This window comes from Anolis sagrei, chromosome 2, assembly GCF_037176765.1.
Source record: "Anolis sagrei isolate rAnoSag1 chromosome 2, rAnoSag1.mat, whole genome shotgun sequence".
In the NCBI taxonomy this organism is placed as follows: domain Eukaryota; kingdom Metazoa; phylum Chordata; class Lepidosauria; order Squamata; family Dactyloidae; genus Anolis; species Anolis sagrei.
In genome coordinates, this window is record NC_090022.1 from 14,756,441 (window position 1) to 14,776,067 (window position 19,627).

General features: G+C 44.3%; 1 protein-coding gene across 2 annotated transcripts; it reads left to right on the forward strand.

Moving 5' to 3' along the window:
* The first annotated feature begins 594 nt into the window (after nt 1-594).
* On the forward strand, nt 595-15,426 carry LOC132765885 (zinc finger and SCAN domain-containing protein 2-like). 2 transcript variants are annotated; one of them, XM_060760150.2, is made up of 5 exons: nt 595-658; nt 3,898-4,726; nt 6,934-7,039; nt 10,014-10,192; nt 13,620-15,426. In XM_060760150.2, exons 2-5 carry the CDS (start codon nt 4,106-4,108, stop codon nt 15,351-15,353), a joined length of 2,640 nt encoding a protein of 879 aa, XP_060616133.2. In that variant the 5' UTR covers nt 595-658; nt 3,898-4,105; the 3' UTR covers nt 15,354-15,426. The 2 variants fall into 2 exon arrangements, with proteins under 2 accessions (XP_060616133.2, XP_060616136.2); XM_060760153.2 differs by having other exon boundaries at nt 10,014-11,644; nt 13,620-13,666.
* The last annotated feature ends 4,201 nt before the right edge of the window (nt 15,427-19,627 follow it).

The window sequence follows — 19,627 nt, forward strand, 5'->3', positions numbered from 1 at the left end:
GGTCATGGTGTCATTGTTTTTAGTGTTTTATTGTTTTTGCTTGATGTTTTATTATTTGCTTATGAGTTTTACTGTTGTATTTGTATGTTGTTGTTTGTTGGCGGCCTTGGCCTTTGTTAGCCGCATCGAGTCCTTCGGGAGATTTTGCGGGGTATAAATAAAGTTAATTGATTAATTAATTAATTAAATTAATGATTGTCTCATTAACCATTGTTGTTGTCGTTGTTGTTGTGTTTCCTCTCTCTATCTTAACCCTGTTGTACCCCACCTCCAGCTGCAAGGAGAGGCCTGAAATACATTTATTATTGCTGTTGTTGTAAGATATTTGGAAGTGACCATATGGTGCCATGCAGGTCAACTACGAAAAGCACAATCAGAGCACCCCCAACAGATGGCCATCCAACCACAACCATTGTTGTTTTAAATTAGTTGCATGCAATGCTGAAATTCTCTCCTCCCTTAGAAAGGAAGAGGCGCCCTCTGCAGCTTTGAGCCTGGCAATGCCAGCCAGAGGCTGTCAAAGCCCTTCCACGCCTGGCCAGGAAGGGGTTAAAGCCAGCGAGAGCGAGGTGGCAGAAGGGCTGAATCTCCCAGGCGGAGTTCTGTGCGGGAGGGGCAGGGAGGGAGCGCCAGAGTGGAGGCCGAAGCAGAGGAGCAGGTCAGTCCCAGGGAAGGGGCAGAAGCAGGGTTGATGCAAGAGCCAGGCACCTATTCTCCCCTTAGCCTGGAATAAATACTGCATGGCTTCTACATAGACACATACATGCATAGAGGTTAGCCAAGGCTTCACTTGGTTGCTGTGCAGCCAGGAAAACTCACAGCAATCCATCTGCATGTATATTCTTCCAGGCTCAGGAGGGGATTGATGCATGACTTTCCACATAAACATAGATGCATATATATTCTTCCAGGCTCAGGAGGGGATTGATGCATGACTCCTGCATAAACACATATGCATATATATTATTCCAGGCCAGGAGAGGATTGATACATGATTTCTACATAAACATATATGCATATATTTTCTTCCAGGCCCAGGAGAGGATTGATGCATGACTTTCCACATAAACATATATGCATACATATTCTTCCAGGCTCAGGAGAGGATTGATGCATGACCTCTACATAAACATATATGCATATATATTATTCCAGGCCCAGGAGAGGATTGATGCATGACTTTTACATAAACATAAATGCATATATATTCTTCCAGGCTCAGGAGAGGATTGATGCATGGCCTCTACATAAACATATATGCGTATATATTCTTCGAGGCTCAGGAGAAAATTGATGCATGACTTCTACATAAACATGTATGCATATATATTATTCCAGTCCCAGGAGAGGATTGAGGCATGACCTCTGCATAAACATAGATGCATAAATATTCTTCCAGGCTCAGTAGAGAATTGATGCATGACTTCTGCATAAACATAGATGCATATGTATTCTTCCAGGCTCGAGAGAATTGATGCATGGCCTGCATAAACATAGATGCATATACATTATATTCTTCCAGGCTCAGGAGAGGACTGATGCATGCCTTCTACATAAACACATATACAGTATATTATTCCAGGCCCAGGAGAGGGTTGATGCATGACTTCTACATTAACATATATACATACATATATTCTTCCAGGCTCAAGAGAGAATTAATGCATGGCCTGCGTAAACATAGATGCATATACAGTACATTCTTCCAGGCTCAGGAGAGGATTGATGTATGGCCTGTATTAACATATATCCATGTATAGTCTTCCAGGCCTAGGAGAGGATTGATGCATGACATCTACATAAACATATATACATATATATATTCTTCCAGGCTCAGGAGAGGATTGATGCATGACTCCTGCATAAACACATAGGCATATATATTCTTCCGGGCCCAGGAGAGGATTGATGCATGACAGAGGCTGGATGGCCATCTGTCAGGGGTGCTTTGAATGCAATATTCCTGCTCCTTGGCAGGGGGTTGGACTGGATGGCCCATGAGGTCTTCCAACTCTATGATGCTATGATTCTACATTAACATATATACATACATATATTCTTCCAGGCTCAAGAGAGAATTGATGCATGACTTCTACATAAATATAGATGCATATACAGTACATTCTTCCAGGCTCGGGAGACAATTGATGCATGGCCTGTATTAACATATATCCATGTATAGTCTTCTAGGCCTAGGAGAAGATTGATGCATGACTTCTACATAAACGTATATACATACATATATTCCTCCAGGCTCAGGAGAGGATTGATGCATGGCCTGTATAAACACATATGCGTATATATTCTTCCAGGCTCAGGAGAGGATTGATGCATGATTCCTGCATAAACATAGTTGCATATATATTTTTCTGGGCTCAAGAGAGAATTGATGCATGGCCTGCATAAACATAGATACATATACAGTACATTCTTCCAGGCTCAGGAGAGGATTGATGCATGGCCTGCATAAACATATATCCATGTATAGTCTTCCAGGCCTAGGAGTGGATTGATGCATGACCTCTACATAAACATATAAGCGTATATATTCTTCCAGGCTCAAGAGATAATTGATGCATGGCCTACATAAACATAGATGCATATATATTAGAAAGGTTTGGTGGGCATTGACCTTGAGTTTTGGAGTTGTAGTTCTCCTACATCCAGAGAACACTGTGGAGTCAAACAATGATGGATCTGGACCAAACTTGGCACAAATGCTCAATATGCCCAAACATGAACATTGGTGGAGTTTGGGGAAAATAGACCTTGACATTTTGAGGTTGTATATTGCTAGAATTTATAGTTCACCCACAAAGAGCATTCTGAACCCCACCAATGATAGAATTGAGCCAAACTTTCCGCACAAAACCCAAATGACTAACAGAAAATTCTGTGTTTTCTGATGATCTTTGGTGTCCCCGCTGATACCCCCTTTCGATCCCCCACAGGGGTCCCAACCTCGAGGTTGAGAATCACTGTACTAACTCTTTTGTTTGTTAAAGCATCCATTTGTTCAATGTATTGTCAAAGGCTTTCATGGCCGGAATCACTGGGTTGTTGTAGGTTTTTTTTCAGGCTATATGGCCATGTTCTAGAGGCATTTCTCCTGATGTTTCGCCTGCATCTATGGCAAGCATCCTCAGAGGTAGTGAGGTCTGTTGGAACTAGGAAAAAGGGTTTATATATCTGTGGAATGACCAAGGTGGGACAAAGGACTCTTGTCTGCTGGAGCTAGGTGTGAATGTTTCAACTGACCACCTTGATTAGCATTTGATTGCCTGGCAGTGCTTGGAGCAATCTTTTGTTGAGAGGTGATTAGATATCCTAATTTTAGATTAAAATTAGAACAGCACAACAACAGAGAGGAAACAAACAAGGACACCTAATCACCTCTCAACATAAGTTTGTTCCAGGCACTGTCAGGCCATTATATGCTAATCAAGTTGGTCAGTTGAAACATTCACACCTAGCTCCAGAAGACAAGAGTCCTTTGTCTCACCCTGGTCATTCCACAGATATACAAACCCTTTTCCCTAGTTCCAACAGACCTCACTACCTCTGAGGATGCATGCCATAGATGCAGGCGAAACGTCAGGAGAAATGCCTCTAGAACATGGCCATACAGCCCGAAAAAACCTACAACAACCCAATCCATTTGTTAAGATTAAAGATGATTAACGGCCAAGCCATTGGTCAGGTGCTGAGTCCCTCAATGTCATTTTTTAAAACATCCAGATTTTGACTATCACTACCAAATGGCCCAAAGCATCACAAAACCCATTTGACATAGACCCTTGGGGGGGGGGGGGGGTAAGTGGCTCAAAGTTAGTTGAAACCGAAACGGGAAATGGCATAACATAATTTCCAGTGTAACAGGCTGTCTTTTTCTCTTAGGAAGGCAGTAGGTTCTCCTGAGGAATGTCTGGCTCCCAATGGCTCTTGCAAGCCCTGGATATTTTGATGTGCTCCGTGAAGAAGAGCGTTGTTGGATAAGTTGACTTTATGAATGGAATGAGAAGGAGGTAACCCAAAGCATTCCTCAAGAAGTTGTGCCAAAAAGCAGAAGGAAGAAGCATAACACAGCAAGTTTATTTAGAAAGGAATGGATCCAGAAATAAAAATGGAAGATTCAGTAGGTCCTGAATCAGAAGAGGTCAAAGGAGGAGCAGCTCTACCAAAAAGGGAAAGCGATGGAGGAGAATCAGAACAAACAGTAAAACAGGAGTCAGAAGATGAGCCATCAAGGACCTGGGATGCTCAGTTGGAAGAGTTCCTGAGGACACTACAGTCTTCTTCTTCTGGAGGTGAAACCCGACAACAACCTAACCCTCAGGAGCCTCGGACGATGACTACGGATGATGAAAGCCATCTGGATGCTACATATTCTAGGAAAGAGAGAACGGCAAGTAAAGATGCTGATCTGCTCCTTGGTGTGTTGGAGACACAGCGCCAGCATTTCCGGATGTTGATCTACCAAGAAGCTGTAGGGCCCCGAAACTTCTGGGGGAAGCTCCGGAAATTCTGCCAGAAGTGGCTGATGCCGGAGAGACACACCAAGGAGCAGATCTTGGACCTGGTGACGCTGGAGCAGTTCCTGGCTGCCCTGCCCCCAGATATGCAGAAATGGCTGAGGGGACGCTATCCCCAGACCTGCTCCCAGGCTGTGGCCCTGGCGGAGGATTTCCTTCTGATGCATCGAGGATCCAAAGGCAGGGAAGGGCAGGTGAGTGTTTTCTTCCCATTTGTTGGGTCGCCCCCCATCTTTGGAATGCCCTCCCCAGGGAGATTACGCAGGCCCAGGCCTCCACACTGTCCTCCTTCCAGAAGAAGGAGGCCTGTTGTTTTCATAGTTGTCTTCATAGTTGTCTTCATCGTCTGACTACCTGTTGTCTTCATAGTCTGACTACCTAATAACCTTGCTACAGTCAGGTATCTTTCTCCTGACAGGATAAGACCTTTTTATTTACGCAAGCTTTCATTTTTTATTTATTTTTTACCCCGGTGGCGCAGTGGGTTAAACCCCTGTGCCGGCAGGACTGAAGACCGACAGGTCGCAGATTCAAATCCGGGGAGAGGCGGATGAGCTCCCTCTATCAGCTCCAGCTCCTCATGCGGGGACATGAGAGAAGCCTCCCACAAGGATGATAAAAGCATCAAATCATCTGGGCATCCCCTGGGCAACGTCCTTGCAGATGGCCAATTCTCTCACACTAGAAGCGACTTGCAGTTTCTCAAGTCGCTCCTGACATGAGAAAAAAATGTTTTACCTTGGTGCAGCAGACAGAACTGTTAGTAAACAGCTCCCAGGCTGTGGCCTTGGCAGAGGAGTTCCTTCTCAACCATCAAGGGCCCAAAGGCTTTGAAAGACAGGTAAGGGTTATCTTTCCAGAAAATTGTTGAAACCATCATTAGAAATAGCTGGACGGATAAGGACTCCCCTTGCCAGTGTACTGCAAATATTTACTAATTGTGTCATCTGGATGTCCCTCCAAAAAATAAGGGGCTTGTTGCAGTAGGCTTCTCTGCTTTTTATTTTTCAACTTACATGCAGAAATAGCTGAGTTCAGTTACCATAATCTCCAATGTAGTAGGGGTTTTTTTGTCGTGTCAGGAGCAAGTCGCTTCTGGTGTGAGAGAATTGGCTGTCTGCAAGGACGTTGCCCAGGGGACGCCTGGATGATTTTGATGTTTTTTTATCATCCTTGTGGGAGGCTTCTCTCATGTCCCCGCATGAGGAGCTGGATCTGATAGAGGGAGCTCATCCGCCTCTCCCCGGATTCAAACCTGCAACCTGTCGGTCCTCAGTCTTGCCAGCACAGGGGTTTAACCCACTGCGCCACCGGGGGCTCCATAATGTATTATTATTATTATTATTATTATTATTATTATTATTATTATTACAATATTGTTACAATATTATTATTATTGTACCCCGCCTCCATCTCCCTGAAGGGACTCAGGGCGGCTTACATACGGCATAGTGTGCCTAAAATAATGCATAATAAACATACAGTACAATACAAAATAAAGGCTTGTCCAAACATCCAATTTCTTCTGGAAGGAGGACAGTGTGGAGGCCTGGGCCTGCCTAATCTCCCTGGGGAGGGCATTCCAAAGATGGGGGGCCACCACTGAGAAGGCCCTCTCCCTCGTCCCCACCAACCATGCTTGCGATGGAGGTGGGACCGAAAGGAAGGCCTCCCTGGCAGATCCTAATGCTTGTGCAGTTACATGGAGGGGGATGTGGTCACAAAGATAGGCAGGGCCCGAACCATTTAGGACTTTATAGGTCATAACCTTTGGCCACATCATGAGGAGACAGCAAAGCCTAGAGAAGACAGTTATGCTGGGGAAAGTGGAAGGTAAAAAGAAGAGGGGCCGACCAAGGGCAAGATGGATGGATGGCATCCTTGAAGTGACTGGACTGACCTTGAAGGAGCTGGGGGTGGTGACGGCCGACAGGGAGCTCTGGCGTGGGCTGGTCCATGAGGTCACGAAGAGTCGGAGACGACTGAATGAATGAACAACAGGTCATAACCTGCACTTTGAATTGGGACCGGAAACTTATCGGTAACCAGTGGAGCTATTCAATAGGTGTGTCATCCGCTCCCTATAATTAACTCCGGTTTGCAACCTGGCTGCTGATGCTTGCACCAGTTGCAGTTTCTGAGCCATTTTCAAAGGCGGCCCCATGTAGAGTGCATTGCAGAAATCCAACCTGGATGTAACTGGATGCTTGTGGATTTCAATGGCTTCTCTGTGTAGCCTGACATGGTGGTTGTGAGAGTGGTCCAGCATTTCTGTGTTCTCAAATAATATTCTAGTAGAAGTAACTGTTTATAATGATAGCTTAGCCAGCCATCCTCCTAACAAATATTCCACTTCCCTCCTTACTTTATTTGTTATCTGCTTTTCCATCCCTTCTTTCAGATCACAGAAGAATTGGCAAGTCCCCCTAAGACAAAAGAGGTTCAGCCAAAGACGATGCTTCGAACAGAGTCTGAGCACAAACATAGTTTGAATGAACATGTGTTGGGTAAGCCTCTCCAGAGCCTGTTTCATGAAGTACTATTCGAAGTACCAGTTTTGCATGGCTCCCCTATCCTGATGCCTTCTCTCTTTTCCTTGGCTTTTGCTCCACTCCCACTTTCTTTCCCAGTAGCCTCCAACATTATTCATGCTCGATCTTTCCTTTCGTTCCCTCTCCTGACCATCTTAGGCACCAATTCTTTCTCTCGCTTTCCTTTTGGAGACTTGTGGGGCCCTGCAAAGCAAAGCATCTCATGGAACAGCCATAAGGCCTGTGTGAAGAAATTAATCTCCTCCACACTTGTTTCTCTTGGTTAGACAAGTGATGAAGATGAAACTATTGACTGCAGACAAGTTTTGGTTAACTAAAATTAATATCTTAAGAATTCTGTGTTCCTGTGATGCTAAATTCAAGGTCAATTTAGTATCACTGCAAGGTTGCAGGTGTCTAAGGCAGATCTGTTGAAAGCCTTTTGCAAGTTTGGCCATTCGAGGAAGGCATTTCGGTCATTTTGGATGCGATATGGGGGCTTGAAGGGGTTGTTGGGGGTCTCTAATGAAAGAGAACTGACCTCTGTGTGTGAATGGGGGAAGAGCAAGGACCATCTACATCAGGCATGGGCAAACTTCGGTCCTCCAGGTGTTTTGGACTTCAACTCCCAGAAATCCCAGCCCACTTACCAACTGTTAGGACTTGTGGAAGTCTAAATCCAAAACATGCCTGATCTACATACACTGCTGGTAATTGTTTACAGTCCAGTTCTTCTCTCAGTAGAGAAAAAGCAGAAATTGCTGTAGAAAGACCGTGAAGTTCACGTTTGCTTTTATTTACTTTTATTATTCTACTAGCTTGGGTACCCGACAATATCCGGGTTATTTTAAAAAGTACTTACAAAACTAAAGTTCTGGTGGTGAAAATTTCAGAACTCTAACAAAACTCTCACAACTTCATTATAAATGGCAGTTCCTAATTGGTTCTGTCATAAAAATCACCAAGAATGAAATAATTAAATTTTGAAAGAGTTCTGAAATTGCATTGAACAGGCCTATTAATTAGTAACACTGGGTTGTTGTAGGTTTTTCGAGCTATATGGCCATGTTCTAGAGGCATTCTCCCCTGATGTTTCACCTGCATCTATGGCAAGCATCCTCAGAGGTAGTGAGGTCTGTTGGAACTAGGAAAAAGGGTTTATATATCTGTGGAAAGACCAGGGTGGGACAAAGGACTCTTGTCTGCTGGAGCTTGGTGTGAATGTTTCAACTGATCACCGTGATTAGCATATAATGGCCTGACAGTGCCTGGAGCAAACTATTGTTGAGAGGTGATTAGATGTCCTTGTTTGTTTCCTCTCTGTTGTTGTGCTGCTGTAATTTAGAGTTTTTTTAAAAAAATACTGGTAGCCAGATTTTGTTCATTTCTGTTGAAATTGTCCACATGCTTCTTGTGGATTTCAATGGCTTCTCTGTGTAGTCTGACATGGTGGTTGTGAGAGTGGTCCAGCATTTCTGTGTTCTCAAATAATAACACTATTTATTAGAAAAAAATCTGTCTTTGATTTGTACCCAACAATGCCCAGGTTATTTGAAAAAGGCATTGTTTGTTTTGGGGTATTAGGTAATATTATTTAGTTAATTAGTAACACTATTTATTAGGGGGGAAATCTGTCTTTGGTTTTTTATGAATGCTCCCATTAGAAAATGCATAAGGATGTGGGTGAACTACAATTTCCAGAATCATGGCTTGGCCATGTTACATCTGTGTGCCAAGTTTGGCCCATATCCATCGTTGACTAAGTTCAGTGCTCTGAATAAGGGTGAACTACAACTCCCATATGCCAAGGGCAGTGAATATATTGCAGTTCCCATAATCCCTGGTCCATTTGCTCCCAAACCACACCAGGATGTAAAGTGGGTCATGGGATCAGTTGCTGATCAATTCCTGTTTGCTGCGCGGGTTGAGAAGGGCGGGGTACAAATATTTGAAATATTTATTTATTTATTTCTCGTGTCAGGGCAGCCAGTCAGTTATATTACATTTCTAACAGAACAAAGCAAACAAACAGAGAAAATACAGAATGTGTGAGTTTGGTGGTTGATTAAATGTCTTTTAACCAGTATCTGGCCACTTGGAGTGCTTCTGGTGTTGCTGCAAGAAGGTCCTCCATTGTGCATGTGTCTGGGCTCAGGTTGCATTGCAGCAGATGGTCAGTGGTTTGCTCCTCTCCGCACTCGCATGTTGTGGATTCCACTTTGTAGCCCCATTTCTTAAGATTGGCTCTGCATCTCGTGGTGCCAGAGTGCAGTCTGTTCAGCGCCTTCCAAGTCGCCCAGTCCTCTGTGTGCCCAGGGGGGAGTCTCTCATTTGGTATCAGCCATTGGTTGAGGTTCTGGGTTTGAGCCTGCCACTTTTGGACTCTCGCTTGCTGAGGTGTTCCAGCGAGTGTCTCTGTAGATCTTAGAAAACTATGTCTGGATTTAAGTCGTTGACGTGCTGGCTGATACCCAAACAGGGGATGAGCTGGAGATGTCTCTGCCTTGGTCCTTTCACTATTGGCTGCCACTTCCCAGCGGATGTCGGGTGGTGTGATACCGGCTAAGCAGTGTAATTTCTCCAGTGGTGTAGGGCGCAGACACCCTGTGATAATGCGGCATGTCTCATTAAGAGTCACATCCACTGTTTTAGTGTGGTGAGATGTGTTCCACACTCGGCATGCATACTCAGCAGCGGAGTAGTACAGCGCAAGGGCAGATGTCTTCACTGTATCTGGTTGTGATCCCCAGGTTGTGATCCCCCCATTTATTTATTTGAAATAAATATATACTCAATACATTTTTAGGATATTTTTTATTGTAATTTTCAAATGGGCAAGTTTACATAAAATAGGGGTAGAACACTTGAACAGAATTATAAGGGAAAATGCCTAGTTAATTTTTAATATTTCTGACAAAACCTAGATTCTTCTCCATTTTTTTCCTCCCAGGAGATGATGCAAGGCTGACCGAGCGCGAGGAACAAAAAACCCCATTGGAGAGCACAGAGGAAATGGAGCAACTGAGGACATCCATGAAAAGTGGCCAAGAGGACAGTTTCCTGTGTCAGGGAGAACCTGATAAGAACCAAATGAGGACAGACAAAGACAATGGAAATGGCCAGGAGAAGGTAGAGGATCTGTTTGTTTCATCACAAGTTGTTTGCAAAATTAACAGTGAGCCCATCGCCTGGGATGCGGAGGACGAAGTCAAATACGACAAAAGTGGGGAGTGCTTTGATGGGAACACTGACCTTGTCATGCACGATGACCCTGATGCAGAGCAGAAGCCATACAAGTGTTGGAACTGTGGACAAAGCTTTGGTAGCAGTGCCAATCTTGTGGCCCATGAGAGGACCCATGTGGGCGAGAAGCTGTACAAATGTTCCCACTGCGGGCAGTGTGAAAGGACCCACACAGGTCAGAAGCCACATAAGTGTTCGCATTGTGGAAATACTTTTGGGTGGAATCCACAAGAGAAAGCTCAGTCAGAAGAGAGACCGTATACATGTCCAGAATGTGGGAAGAGCTGCAGTCAGAAATCAGACCTTCTCAAGCACCAGAGAACGCACACCGGCGAGAAGCCTTACGAATGCCCGGTTTGTGGGAAAAACTTTAGAAACAACTCAGGGCTCAAAGTACACCAGAGAATCCACACAGGGGAGAAACCGTATAAATGCTTGCACTGCGGGAAGTGTTTCACGTGGAGTTGGCACTTCATATCGCACAAGAGAATCCACACAGCGCTGTGCTCCTTCTGTGGGAAAAGCTTCAGTCAGAAATCAGAACTAGTCGAGCACGAGAAGAGCCATGCGACAGAAGACTCGTTTGTGTGTTTTGCTTGCGGGAAAACCTTTGTTGCCAGTGCAGAGCTAGTTGCGCACGTGCGGACCCACAAAGACAAACCCTTTGAATGCTCCGTCTGTGGGAGAACCTTTAGGAACAGCTTGCAACGCATTGCACACCAAAAAGTCCACACGGGAGAGAAGCAGCACAAATGCTCCCACTGCGACAAATCCTTCAGGTGGAGTTCCCATCTTGTGTTGCACGAGAGAATCCACACAAGAGAGAAGCCCTACGGGTGCTCGGACTGTGGGAGGACGTTCGACAGGCGGTCCAATCTCCTTGTACATATGAGAGTTCACACAGGAGAAAGGCCATATGTATGTGCTGACTGTGGGAAAAGCTTCATTTCGAGCTCTGTTCTTGTGCGACATCGGAAAATCCACGTCGGGGAGGAAGTCTGTACCTGTTCGCAGTGTGGGAAAACTTTCCAGCAACGGTCAAGCCAGGCAAGGAAAGTACTGAAATGTTCTGAGTGCGTTAGAAGCCATTGCCTGAGTTTGGCTCTTGCTGTGCCGGTGGAGGAGAAACACTTTGAATGCTCGGTTTGTAGGAAAACATTCAGGAATAGCTCCCACCTCATTACGCACCAGAGCGTCCACATGGAAGTTCAGCCATATCAGTGTTTGGACTGCGGGCGGACTGTGGTGCGAAGGCCCAATCTCATAGTTTCTGCAAGCAACCCAGCAGGGCAGAAACTCCATAAATGTTCAAGCTGCGAGAAAAGACTAAGCTAGATTGTGGGTCTTACAAAAATTTGGAAAAGTTGGATCTCCTTCTGTTTACCTTTCATGACGTGTAGACCTTCCTTTCCCTTTAAATATCTACACAGACCTTTTGTTGACTCTGTAAGACATGATGGCTCTAAATAAACACAGTGTTGTCATCAAAGAAATTACATACATATGCTTTTCAGGTTATCTGTAGGCCAGCCTTTATTGTAAATGGAGGGGTATTTTTGTATCAGGGGCGACTTGAGAAACTGCAAGTGTGAGAGAATGGCGGTCTGCAAGTGACGTCCGGATGTTTGATGTTTTACCATCCTTGTGGGAGGCTTCTCTCATGTCCCCTCATGGGGAGCTGGAGCTGACAGAGGGAGCACAACCCACTCTCCCTGGATTCAGACCGCTGACCTATCAATCAGCAGTCCAGCCGGCACAGGGGTTTAACCCATTGCGCCACCAAGTCGCCTATTGCAAATGGATAAATCCCTGTCAGAATCACAAAGATGGTAGAATTGCCATCCAGTTCTACCCCATTCTGCCAGGTAGGAATACACAACCAAAGCACTCCCAGTTGATGGCCATCCAGCCTCTGCTTAAAAACCTCCAGAGAAGGAGACCACCACGCTCCCAGGCAGCGACATGCAGTTCACTTCACTTCACTTTATTTCTTAATTAGTCGCTCTCCACCAAGATGCTCCGAGCGACTTACAATTTAAAATAGCATTTACACAATACAAAAACATTCAACATAAAAACATTCAACAGTGACTATTTGGCAAATTAGATCTTGACTTACAAGTGAACTAACTTAATGGGTTTTTTGAGACATAAGCCATCACTGTTGATTTTCTGCCTTGAGAAGCAAGCTGAAATTTGAGATACAAGTTAGCGCAAGAGCTAGCGCAAGAGCAAGAGTATACCACCCATAAGTTGTTGCCAAATTATGATGCCTTGGGTGTGCCCATGACAATACAGTACTGTTAAATGTATTGTCAAAGGTTTTCATGGCCGGAATCACTAGGTTGTTGTAGGTTTTTTCGGGCTATATGGCCATGTTCTAGAACATGGCCATATAGCCCGAAAAAATCTACAACAACCCACAGTACTGTTAACTTGAATGTGTATGTTATTACTAGGGGTGAAGTACTGTAATTCTGTTTGAGAACAAAGTGGCATACCCCGGGGTCTAGGATCTCACCGTATCAGCCTGGGACTGGCTGTTTCGGTTCTCTGCCATAAAAAAGGGAGGTGGAAGGAAGGGAGCCTGGGTATAGTTGGGGAAGTCAGTTTAGTTAAGACATCTGTTTGGTGAGGGAAATTGAAACTGCAGTTAACAGACTGTGGGCACAGTGTTTGGCAGATGGGAGTTGGGGCTGAGCAGGAAAACTTTAGAAGTGTCTTTTTAGGATTGTGGAAAGAAGGAATAAAACAATTGTCTCCAGTGTGATTTTAACTCCAAGATCTTCCAAAGTCTGACAACTACAGCCCCATTTAGAATGATGTTCCTAATATATTGTCAAAGGCTTTCATGGCTGGAATCACTGGGTTGTGGTAGTTTTTTCAAGCTATATGGCCATGTTCTAGAGGCATTCTCTCCTGACGTTTTGCCTGCATCTATGGCAAGTATCCTCAGAGGTTGTGAGGTCTGTTGGAACTAGGAAAATAGGGTTCATTTGACAGATATATACATTTTTCTAGTTCCAACAGACCTCACAACCTCTGAGGATGCTTGCCATAGATGCAGGCAAAACGTCAGAAGAGAATGCCTCTAGAACATGGCCATATAGCCCGAAAAAACCTACAACAACAACCCGATGTTTCTAATAGCTTGTAGTTCATCTTTGTGCGAGATATATGGATTCTATAGTGGCTAAGAACCTTCTCACATAAAGACTATAATTTCTGCAGGGGTGATGAAATATAATCGAAGGGTATTGTCCAAAATCTTAATAATGATCACAAATCTATCTTCTGAATCTCTTGATTCAAGGTCTGGCTAACCGTGGGTCCTAAGAAAGTGAGTGCCAAGAAGAAAAGGATGATGTGCTTGGATATAAAGCACGAAATCATCGAAAAGTACGAGCGAGGTGTGCGTGTTGTCGACTTGGCAAGGCAATACGATCGTAGCACTTCTACGATATGTTCGATTTTGAAGCAGAAGGAGTCGATCAAGGCCATAATGCCTGCGAAGGGCATTAAGATTATTTCAAAGCTCCGGACCTCTGCCCATGAAGAGATGGAGAAGTTGTTGTTGTTGTGGTTGACGGAGAAGCAGCTCGCAGGAGATACCGTGACCGAGAGCATCGTCTGCAAGAAGGCGCGAGCCATTTACGGGGATTTGGTGCGTCAGGCGCCAGGAAGATTAATGGACGAGGCATCGGAAGAGTCATTCAAAGCCAGTCGTGGATGGTTTGATAATTTCAAAAAGAGGACCGGCATTCACTCCGTCATCAGGCATGGAGAGGCAGCAGATGTGAAGGCAGCTGAGGATTTCAGAATAATTTTTGCCAAACTAATAGAAGCTGAAGGATATATCCCTCAGCAAGTCTTCAACTGTGATGAGACAGGGCTTGTCTGGAAAAGGATGCCAAGGAGGATGTTTATAACGACGGAGGAGAAGAGCCTGCCAGGCCGCAAACCTACGAAGGATCGGTTAACCCTCGCGCTGTGCACAAACGCAAGTGGTGACTGCAAGATTAAGCCGCTTCTCGTATATCACTCTGAAAACTTCAGCGACTTTAAGTCTCATAAGATAATTAAGGAAAAACTGCAGGTTATGTGGAGGGCAAACCCAAAGGCGTGGGTCACCAGAGAGATCTTTGTGCAGTGGGTCAACCTGGTCTTCTGTCCTGGCGTGAAGAAGTACCTTTTGGAAAGCGACCTACCTCTGAAAGCCCTTCTTGTCCTTGACAGTGCTCCCGCGCACCCACCAAACCTTGAGGACTACATCCTTGAAGAGTTTAACTTTGTGAAGGTGTTGTACCTTCCAGCCAACACCACCCTTATCCTGCAACCCATGAGTCAGCAGGTGATTTCAGATTTCAAAAAGCTCTTCACCAAGCACCTGTTCCGGCATTGCTTTGAGGTTACCAAGAACACAGACCTCACCCTTCGAGAGTTTTGGGAGGAGCACTATAATATCGTAACTTGCCTCGGAATTATTGACACGGCCTGGCAGGGTGTTACAAGGAGGAGCTTGAACTCCGCATGGAAGAAGCTGTGGCCCGAGGTTGTGTCGGAAAGGCGCTTCGAAGAATTCGAACATGAGGAGCTAGTGGTGGAGGAGATAGTGTCCATTGGAAAGTCCATGGGCCTGGAAGTGGATGAAGGCGACGTCAACGAACTCATCAAGCAGCACGATGAGGAGCTGACAACAGAGGAATTGCAAGAGCTACTGGAGCAGCAGCAGCAGCGTACGGAGGTTTTGCAGGAAATTAATGCGGAGGAGCCAGAGGCGGAGGAGGTTATCGATACAAGTGAGATTAAGGAAATGTTGGGAATGTGGGAGAAAGTTTCAGACTTCATTGAAAAGAAGCACCCTGAAAAGGTTGCAACAAGCCGTGCGTTGGCGCTGTGTCACGACACTTGCCTCACTCCTTTCAGAAACATTTTGAAAGGGAGGAAACAAGCCTCCTTGGACAGGTTTTCATTGAAACGCCCTCCAAGTGAAAATGAGGAAAGGGTGGTGAAAAAGGCAAATGTCAAAGAAGAAGAAGAAGATTGAGTGAAGCCTGATCTTGAAGGAAAATACATGCTCTCATACTCTACACTTAATAAATCCAATTTATTTCTTTACATTTTTCTATTCTGTCTTACTAATTTTTATACATTACTACTACTACTACTACTACTAATAATAATAATAATAATAATAATAGTAATAATAATAATAATGTATTGTCGAAGGCTTTCATGGCCGGAATCACTGGGTTGTTGTAGGTTTTTTCGGGCTATATGGCCATGGTCTAGAGGCATTCTCTCCTGACGTTTTGCCTGCATCTATGGCAAGCATCCTCAAAGGTAGTGAGGTCTGTTGGAACTAGGAAAAAGGGTTTATATATCTGTGGAATGACCAGGGTGAGACAAAGGGCTCTTGTCTGCTGGAGCTAGGTGTGAATGTTTCAACTGACCAGCTTGATTAGCATATAATGGCCTGACAGTGCCTAGAGCAAACTTTTGTTGAGAGGTGATTAGATGTCCTTGTTTGTTTCATCTCTGTTGTTGTGCTGTTGTAATTTTAGAGTTTTTTAATACTGGTAGCCAGATTCACATTCACACCTAGCTCCAACAGACAAGAGTCCTTTGTCCCACCCTGGTCATTCCACAGATATATAAACCCCTTTTCCTAGTTCCAACAGACCGCACTACCTCTGAGGATGCTTTCCAAAGATGCAGGCGAAACGTCAGGAGAGAATGCTTCTAGACCATGGCCATATAGCCCGAAAAAACCTACAACCCAATAATAATAATCTTTATTTATACCCCGCCACCATCTCCCCGATGGCGACTCGGAGCGGCTTACATGGGGCCAAGCCCGAACAACATATTACATCAAAATAAAACCAAACCATGAACAACAAGCAGCATCATCAAAAGGAAAACAAATATGAATACAATAACAAAATAACATTACAATAAACAAAAAACACATACTAGCTGTCCCCTGTCACACATTGCTGTGGCCCAGTCTGTGTATGTGTTTTGTGTACATATATATTTGTATATATGTGTGTTTGTGTGTTTGTATAAATGTAATGTTTCTTTGTGGAATTAACATAACTCAAAAACCACGGGATGAATTGACACCAAATTTGGACACAATACAGGCCAACGAGTGACCATCACTCATAAAAACACTGAAAAACACAGTGGAAGGGACTTAAAAAGCCAAAAAACACCTAACAACACATGCGCAAAACCACATACATACACACACACACACAAAACACATATGTGCAGACTGGGCCACAGCAACGCATGGCAAGGGATGGCTAGTGTGTGTAGATAGATAGATAGATAGATAGATAGATAGATAGATAGATAGATAGATAGAGGGGGGTTCTGCGTTGTAAGTCTCTTTCGGTGTTTTCTTCAGGGTTTTTATGAGTGATGGTCACTCATTGGCCTGTTAGGTGTATTGTGTCCAAATTTGGTGTCAATTTGTCCAGTGATTTTTGAGTTATGTTAATCCCACAAACGAACATTACATTTTTATTTATATAGATTTGTTATTTATTAAGTACATGTTTCTTATTTAAAGACATGTAACAATTTTTTGTGGTTTTGGGGTGGCTGGAACAGATTAATAGCATTTCAGTTCATTTCAATGGGGAAATCTGACTTGACACAAGAGCAACTTGAGTGAAGAGCTTGGTCACAGAACAAAGTAAACTTGTAAGTCAAGGTATCGCTGTATTCCACTATGGAGCCCCCAGTGGCTAAAGACTGACAAGTTGGAGGTTCACATCTGGGGAAAGTCTGAATGAGCTCCCTCTGTCAGCTCCAGCTCCTCATGCAGAGCCATGAGAGAAGCCTCCCACAAGAATGGTAAAACATCAAAACATTTGTGCGTCCCCTGGGCAATGTCCTTGTAGACGGCCAATTCTCTCACACCAGAAGTGACATGCAGTTTCTCAAGTCACTCCTGGTGTGAGAGATGTTAAGGTGGGAACATCTGTCTTGTGTGACAAACAAAGAGTTGGACGTCCTGTGACAGCAACCACTGAGTTTCACAAGCCAAAGGTTGACATTGATTCAGGACGATCGTCATATCACTCAGAGAGAAATTTCAAGCATAATCGGCATTTCACAAGAACGTGTGAGTCACATTATTGCTTTGCTTGGCTATCGGAAGATCTGCGCATGATGGGTTGCGGAAACAGTGTTGACTTCTTCTGTGACGGCTTCAGAAAACTTTTTCATCGTTGGCAGAAATGTATCCAATTGTCTGGTGATTATGTGGAAAAGTTAATAATGGTAGTTAAAGAGCTCATTCTAAGGATTATTTCTGCATTTGATTTATTAAAATATTCCCATCCAAACCCAAGTAACGAAGGTGGAGGCATTACTTTTCATTCAACCCTCATAGGTTAATCTCCTTGGCACCCAGCCTTCTGTTATGTTGCCCATAGCAGCAGATGGCATTCCGGAATTCAGGAAGCCTAACAACGCATCCTCCTTGAGTTGAGCTCGCGGGGAGTTGAATTTGGAGACTGTTGTGAGCGATTTGCAGCTGGAGGTAATGCATTTGGCCCACGACGTGCACAAGGGTTCAGTTCAGAACCCTTTCATAGACTCACAGAGTTGGAAGAGACCCCAAAGTCCATCCAGTCCAACTCCATTCTGCCATGCTGGAATGTACAATCAAGCCATTTAGCCTCTGCTTTAAAACCTTCAGAGACTCCACCACACTTCCAGGCAGCAGCATATTCCACTGCTGGACAGCTCTTACTGTCAGGAAATTTTAGGTGGACTCTGTTTTTGTGCCATCCGAATCCATTGCTCCCTTTTGCAGGTCTTCTGAGAAGCAGAAAACAAGCTTGGACCCTCCTCAATAGGATATACTTTCAAATATTTAAACATGCCCCCATATCAGACTTATTTAGAGAGCTTGGTTTGCAAACCTCTCCTCATTTTGGTCGTCCTCCTCTGCAGATGTTCAGCTTGTCAATATCCCTCTTGAATAGTGGTGCCCAAACTGGACAGAACATAATTCTGGATGATGTCTGGCCAAAGCAGAATAGAGTAGGACTAGGACTTCCTTGGAGCCCCCGGTGGCGCAGTGGGTTAAACCATTGAGCTGCTGAACTTGCTAACTGAAAGGTCGCAGGCTCGAATCTGGGGAATGGGATGAGCTCCCGCTGTTAGCCCCACCTTCTGCCAACCTAGCAGTTTTAAAACAAGCTAATGTGAGTAAATCAATAGGTACTGCTGTGGCAAGAAGGTAACAGCGCTCCATGCAGTCATGCTGGCCACATGACCTTGGAGGTGTCTACAGACAATGCCGGCTCTTTGTCTTAGAAATGGGGATATGCACCAACTCCCAGAGTTGGACACGACTGGACTTACTATCAAAGGGAAACCTTTACCATGACTTCCTTCCATCTCGACCCTAGACTCCTCTTGATGCAGCCCTGAATTGCATTGGCTTTTAAGCTGCTACATCAGGGTGTTGCCTCATGTTCAGTTCCTGGTCTACCAAGATTCCTAATCTAGTTGGTACACTCTTTGGGTACCAAATCGAGCAGAAAGCCTGGCTGCATGAACTCATATCTATATAAATAAAAATGTAATGTTGGTTTGTGGGATTAACAGAACTCAAAAACAACTAGACGAATGGCCGCCAAATTTGGACACAAGACACCTAACAACCCAATGTATGTCCTTCACTCAATTTTTTTTATTTTGTCTTTTGCGAGTTGTAGTTGCTGGGATTTATTTTTCACCTACAATCAAAGAGTATTCTGAACTCCACCAATTATGGAATTGAACAAAAAGTGGCATACAGGACTCTCATGACCAACAGAAAACACTAGAAGGGTTTGGTGGGCATTGACCTTGAGCTTGGGAGTTGTAGTTCACCTACATCCAGAGAGCACTGTGGGCTCAAACAATGATGGATCTGGTCCAAATTTGGCACGAATATTCCATATGCCCAAATATGAACACAGATGGAGTTTGGGGAAAATAGACCTTGATATTTGGGAGTTGTAGTTACTGGGATTCACAGTTCACCTACAATCACAGAGCATTCTGAACCCCATGAACACCAGAATCTGGGCAAACTTCCCACACAGAACCCCCACGACCAACAGAAAATACTTAAGACCATCCAATCCAACTCCCTTCATCAGGGCAAGAAAACATAATCAAAGTCCTCCTCAGAAAGAGCCATCCAGCCATAGAGATAGATAGATAGATAGATAGATAGATATGATTCACACACACAGAGATATAGTATCATGGATTTGCCCAAATATGCCCAAATATGAACACAGA

Bases quoted from the DNA above. Each gene is read 5' to 3' on its own strand.
- LOC132765885 (XM_060760150.2), top strand. From the start codon at position 4,106: ATGGATCCAGAAATAAAAATGGAAGATTCAGTAGGTCCTGAATCAGAA. The intron at 4,727-6,933 runs GTGAGTGTTTTC...CCCTTCTTTCAG, and splicing joins CCAAAGGCAGGGAAGGGCAG to ATCACAGAAGAATTGGCAAG. The intron at 7,040-10,013 runs GTAAGCCTCTCC...TTTTCCTCCCAG, and splicing joins TTTGAATGAACATGTGTTGG to GAGATGATGCAAGGCTGACC.